We start from the raw sequence: 6,678 nt of genomic DNA on the forward strand, positions 1-6,678 counted from the left end.
GGGGGTGCATCAGCTAGGTCGGGAGGTGACAGGGGGTGCACGGCCAAAAAAGTTTGGGAACCGCTGAGTGTAACTTGAGATTGTATAATATACCATTGTATAGCAGTGTACATAAAGACCCAGTGCCTCATCCGTAGCTAACAGTGTATTGCATTACCACAGGACCTAGCATGTACTACCATGCTCTGTAAATAACTCATGTACATATACCGATATGCCCTACTTTGTTTACTTGTTTTATTGCACAATGTCGTTCTATTGGATTCTTATTATATATTACTATTGTATTATGCACAATCGCTGTGGTCAAGACCCCCCGCATTTCATAGTATACTTGTATGCCGTGACAATTAAAACTCTTGACTTGACTTGACTTGACAATAAAAAAGATGCGAGTAGCCGTTCGTGTAACCGGTAACCACCCCCCTGTACAAATCAGTGCAGGTGGAAGATAATCATATTCTTTATTATTGTGCCATTACGGTTCCTGCTCTCGTCACTGCAGTGCCAGTATGAATCCCTGGACTTCTGAGTTGTTTTGGTGAGTTACTTTTGTCAAAAGTCAAAGTCGGCTTTATTGTCACCTCTCGTAATGTGCAAGACATACAGAGATGTTCATGTGATGCTCATGTGTGCTTGTGTGTGGAGAGTTCAGTGTTCAGGGCTCTGATGGCCTGGGGGAAGAAGCTGAGCCGAAGTCTCTCTGTCCTAGCAGCTGGTGTTCGCAGGCGTCTGCCTGACCTGAGCAGCATGAACAGGCTGTTGTTGGGGTGGTGGGGGTCTTTCATTATTCTGCAGGCTCTGGATTTGCACCTCTTGTTGTATAGAACCTGCAGGAGTGGTAGTGCAATACCCGTGGTATGCTCGGCTGAGCGCACCACTCTCTGTAGGGCCTTCTTGTCCTGTGCCGTGCTGTTTCCATACCAGGCAGTGAAAAAGCGTTGTGAGGTTGGTCATTATTATGCATAGTCTGGGTGGTCATTATGTGTGTGTGTGTGTGTGTGTGTGTGTGTGTGTGTGTGTGTGTGTGTGTGTGTGTGTGTGTGTGTGTGTGTGTGTGTGTGTGTGTGTGTGTGTGTGTGTGTGTGTGTGTGTGTGTGTGTGTGTGTGTGTGTGTGTGTGTGTGTGTGTGTGTGTGTGTGTGTGTGTGTGTGTGTGTGTGTGTGTGTGTGCGTGTGTGTGTGTGCGTGCGTGCGTGTGCATGTGTGTGATAAGACTGGGGGTCCAGACCTATAATCATAAGTGATTGTAAGTCTGGGTGGTAATTTTATTTATTTTGAGTACTTAACACCCATTAGAGACTAAAGGAAAATAAAATAAATGAATAAGGGCAAAACATATTAGGCTTGTGGTCATTTTAATGAGGACAGTGGCGGATGAGCCTTGATGGAGGGGACAGGGACAGTCCACCAAAAAAAGGGGGGGGGGGGCTGCACTGGGGAGGGCGTCCCACATTGTCCCTCACAAACATACCATTTGTCCCACATTTGTTTTATTGGGATCTGGTCACCCTAAATAGAATAGAAATAGAATAGAAATACTTTAATCCTCTTTCATTGGGATATCCTCTTTCATTGGTCTATATTGACCACGTCCTTAGGCTGCGCCCCCTTTTTGTATCTTTTGAACCGTTTGTCAGAGAGACAATACAGACCCTCTCCCGTTGGCCGGCGGTGCACAGGCATCACCCACACTTTCACAATTTCCCCGCGCGGAATTGTCTATTTTTTGTCTATTTGTCTAATTGTCTATTTTCTTTATTAAAATGTTTTCATTGAAAACGAGGGTTTGGTTTGAGTATGATTGAGGGGGATTTGGTTTGATGATGTGGAAAAAAAGAATTTGTGTTTTCTTTTTTTTTTTATTATTATTTTATTAAAAATGAAGGTTCGAACGTCCGTTCGAGGAACCCTGACAAGGTTTGGGTCCCAAAAACAGGCTTCGGGGACAGCCTTACCAAACATATTATTTATATTAATCAAATGTCACTCAAACATGTTCCGTTGTGATGTCACAGTATGATGTCATAATAGACCATTCTAGAACATTTGTGATATCACAGTATGATGTCATAATAGAACAATTCTAGAACATTTGTGATGTCACAGTATGATCTCATAATCAAACATTCTAGAACATTTGTGATGTCACAGTATGATGTCATAATAGACCATTCTAGAACATTTGTGATGCCACAGTATGATGTCACAAACATTCTAGAACATTTGTGATGTCATAATAGAACATTCTAGAACATTTGTGATGTCATAATCAAACATTCTAGAACATGTAATTTGTCTATATATATTCAACAATTCTCTCATTGTGCATCTTGAAACAGGACTGAACAGATAGACTAAACAACATAGATTGAAGCCTGCATTTCTCAACCAAGGTGCCTTGCCGACCGTTTTGCTGTGGAAAGAGACAATACAGAGACAATACAGACCCTCTCCCGTTGGCCGGCGGTGCACAGGCATCACCCACACAATTATCAATTATTAATCTCATTGTTAGCAGCACCGACAATAATGGCGTCGCCACTGGAAATGACCGAGATGTATGACAACGCATTGCTAGGCATCCTGCAGCATGTCGGGAACGTACAGAACTTTCTGCAGGTTTACTTCGGTTTTCTGTACCGCAAGACCGACTTCTACCGCCTGCTGGCGGCTCCCAGCGACCGCATGGGGTTTCCTCCAGGAGTGGCAGAGAAAATGGTCCTAAAGACGTTCCGACTGTTTGAACGCGTGGCGGAGCAGGACCAAGACGGGAAGCTGAAGGAGCTTCAGCAGAGAGAGGAGGAGGCCAGAGAGGAGGCCAGAGCTGTGCCCCCCGCGGAGCAGGAGCTGGAGATCCAGGCGGAGCCGCAGGAGGAGGCTGCCCAGACGCAGAGCTCACCTTCGGATGCTGCGGCGGCCGCGTCCGTCTCCAACCGGGCGGCCGGTGACTCTGAGCCACGAGGCCAGGCGTCTGCAGCAGCAGCCAGTACAAAACCAGCAAATCAGGCCCAGTTCCAGGAGAACCCAGAGAGTTACAATGGAGCGGTCCGGGAGAACTACACCTGGTCTCAGGACTACACTGATGTCGAGATCCGTGTCCACGTCCCCAAAAACATCGTCAAGGGCCGACAGGTGTGTGTCAGCATGCAGAGCAGCAGTGTGTGTGTGTCTCTGACGGAGGGCGCTGCAGAGCAGGTCCTCATGGAGGGAGAACTCTCTCACAAGATCAACAAGGAGAACTCTCTGTGGAGCCTGGAGCCTGGACGCTGGGTGGACCTGTCGCTCAGTAAGTGCGGGGAGGTCTGGTGGAACGCGGTGTTGAAGGGGGAGAAGGAGATCGATTTGAACCAGATCAAAAGGGAGCGCAGCAGGGCAACGTTGGACGAGGAGGAACACGCCCTTCTGGACAAACTGACCTTCGACTACCACCAGAAGCTCCAGGGCAAGCCACAGAGCCACGAGATGAAGAACGAGATGCTGAAGAAGGGTTGGGACGCAGAGGGCTCGCCGTTCAAAGGACAGCAGCTCGATCCGTCCATGTTCGACATCCCACCCAGCGCCGTGCAGTTCTGAAACTCCGGTTCAGACGCCCCGATGACCAACGAGCCGAGCGGCGGATGACGGGACGATCGCAGGACTGTCGACGAGTGCAGCCAAAATGTACCTGCCAATTAGGGCTGGGCGATATGGCCTAAATATGATATCACAATATTTTCTGACCTTTCGGCGATACACGATACACATCACGATGTTTTTCCTTTTTTCCCCAAACAATAAACAAATTTATGAAACTACTGTATATTTGTATGTCTTTAATGTTTTGATGAATTGAAAATGAAGGACCCTTATGTAAAAAAGCCGAAAGTCTTTTTTTATAAGTTTTGCCTTATACACACAAGAGAAAGGGAAGTTAGATTCCAGATGTGAGCAGGGTCTTTTTATTGGCTACGACAAGAACAGCCCAGCTTATCTTGTGTACTATCCAGACAGAGAGAAGGTCAGAAAACATGACAACAAGTCCCAACGTTGTCACGCGCAGAGGGTCCGTTTCGAGCCTGGCGGGACTAAACCAGGCAACTTGTAAACAGCGACTCCTACAGTTTGGTCGGGGCGCCTGCTAAGCGCGGATAGGACTTGAGTGGGATAGTGTGATCCTTCCACACGCTACGCCCTCTCAATGAGAATCCGCGCTGCCAGGTGAAAAGAAGCGGTTGATTGGCTAGACGTGTGTCGGAGGAAGCACTGTAGCACCCACTCCACACACTTTATAGCACACACTCACTTTAAACAAACACACTGTAGCACCCACTCCACACACTTTATAGCACACACTCACTTTAAACAAACACACTGTAGCACCCACTCCCCACACTTTATATTTATTGATGAAGGATTGCACTGCAACTCGTACACCTTACTGTAAATTGTACCTAAATTGTACCTCATCCCATTTCTGCTTTGCACTATATAGTATTGTACATTAGTACACTGCATAGTATTGTATATTATATGGTAACTCAGTTACGTCTATTCTGCATCGAACATTGTACATATGTCTATACTGAACACTGTGACCTCATTTTCTACTTCTAAATTACATGCTATACTATGTTATTTGATACTATCTTGTCTAGCACAGTCTCTGGAGCGTAACAGTAAGAAGCATTTTGTATGAAAGTATTCTGTACTTCTGTATGATAACTATTAAAGAAACTTGATAGCCTCCACTCTCCCAGACCGACTGTGGGGGGTAAGTGCGCAGCGACCAGGAAGGGGATTGGGAATTGGCATAACGACTAACATTGGGATGGGAGAAAATCGGAGGAAAATGGAGGGGGAAAAAGATCAATAAAAAAAAATAAAAAAGAATGGATCATTAAAATCAAAGGGTATTGCACATAAATAGGCACTTCAGAATCTGAAGTTCAGATAATCCTTCAGAACGTTGATCGGCTCAGCTGACCGACAATAAATCAAAATGACACCATTCACCATCGTAGCCTATAATAACAGCATTGCATTGGCCTATCAACCGGTTTTAATAAACAAACAGAAACAGTAGCATGTGCAGCTTTTAGATCAATTAGGGCCTTTCATTAGGCTATGAAAATTAGGCTGCCTCTAAATATAAAAAGGAATTAAATAAGAATGGTTTGCTTCAATTAAAAAAAAAGTATTACAAAATAATAATAATAATAATAATAATAATAATAATAATAATAATAATAATAATAATAATAATAATAATAATAATAATAATAATAATAATAATAATAATAATAATAATAATAATAATAATAATAATATAATAATAATAATAATAATAATAATAATAATAATAATAATTTAAATATATTATTTAATTATAGAAAAAAAATATTAGACTCTGACATGCAAATCGAATGTAGAGACTGGCATTGACTATTCGTAAAATGTGAATATTCTAACTCATCCCTATTACATATATGTGGGTGAAAACCATGTCAAAACCTCATCATCTACAGTTGGAGTTAAGTGTTTTATACATTCCTAGTTAAAGACTGTAGAGGTTGTGTGCTCATAGGTATGATATATGCCATTAACACTTCAAATGATTAGAAGTATCTAACAGGCATAACAATGAATAAAATGGCCTCGCCACAAAATGTAATCAAAGAAATAATAACCAAATGCAGACGGACCTCTGCATATAAAGTGAACATCAGCGGGTGACTAATTATGACGAGTGGAGAGGGACTGCTTCACGTCTGAATAGGGTTTGATTGGCTGAAGATGAAGCCGTTGAAATCAGCAGATAAAAGCTCCAGTCTCATCGCAAACCATGACACCACTTTGTAACAATTCCCCGCCCCCATAAAATCCCCCACGTTTCACATCATCATTTCAGCCCACCACATCATTACATCATCATTTCAGCACCACCACATCATTACATCATTATTTCAGCCCCACCACATCATTACATCATTATTTCAGCACAACCACCTCATTATACAGAAATTCCATCACACTCCCACCATTTCCCTGTTCCAGCAGAATGCTGTTTGACCTTACTGTAAATGGCAGCTGTGATTGGCAGAATACACAGTGGAGAGGGAGAGTATTATGATATCATGGTATATGCCAATGAAGGTAAAGCATGTTCCATTTTCACCTACTGTTTCCATTATAAGAGTAGCCTGCAGTGCAGCTAGAGATAAAGACTCTCTCTCTCTCTCTCTCTCTCCTATAGCGCTAGTGTTGAGATCATGAGCAGGCAATTTCCTATATGAGGCACCATGTGGCAATGACAAAACAATAACATTATACACTAACCACCGCATGCATTTCAATTATCTTGTGGATCTGTGACGAAAGATAATGTGTATCTAATACAGACAGAGCACAACATAACATAAATAAAACACAAACCGATGCCCTCTTGTAATACTTCAAGTATTATTGTAGCTTTGTAACAGATAAAGTAATCGAATATCTATTAAATCGAATATCACATATCTAATACAGAACATGATACACGACAAGGAAACCATAGCTCATACACAAACACAAAAAAAGACTAGGCTCTATGATGTATTTCAAAGCTGTGGCAGGCTTAACTAATGCACTAGGTTATTACATGGCCTGGGACACTGCCAGGAGAAAGGACAGGCGACATGCTAACTGCTAAGTGATT

General features: G+C 43.0%; 2 protein-coding genes across 2 annotated transcripts in view; one reads left to right on the forward strand and one right to left on the reverse strand.

Annotated features, from left to right (window-relative positions):
* cUnh8orf34 (chromosome Un C8orf34 homolog) overlaps nucleotides 1-6,678 on the reverse strand; it is a gene marked incomplete at both ends in the record, with an annotated part of 268,122 nt that overhangs the window by 259,584 nt on the left and 1,860 nt on the right.
* LOC311238410 (nudC domain-containing protein 3-like) lies at nucleotides 2,532-3,575 on the forward strand (the record flags this gene model as incomplete). Its single annotated transcript, XM_084326464.1, has 1 exon — nucleotides 2,532-3,575. One exon carries the CDS (start codon nucleotides 2,532-2,534, stop codon nucleotides 3,573-3,575), a length of 1,044 nt encoding a protein of 347 aa, XP_084182590.1.

This window comes from Notolepis coatsorum (genome assembly GCF_963971535.1).
Source record: "Notolepis coatsorum genome assembly, chromosome: 12".
Classification (NCBI taxonomy): Eukaryota; Metazoa; Chordata; class Actinopteri; order Aulopiformes; family Paralepididae; genus Notolepis; species Notolepis coatsorum.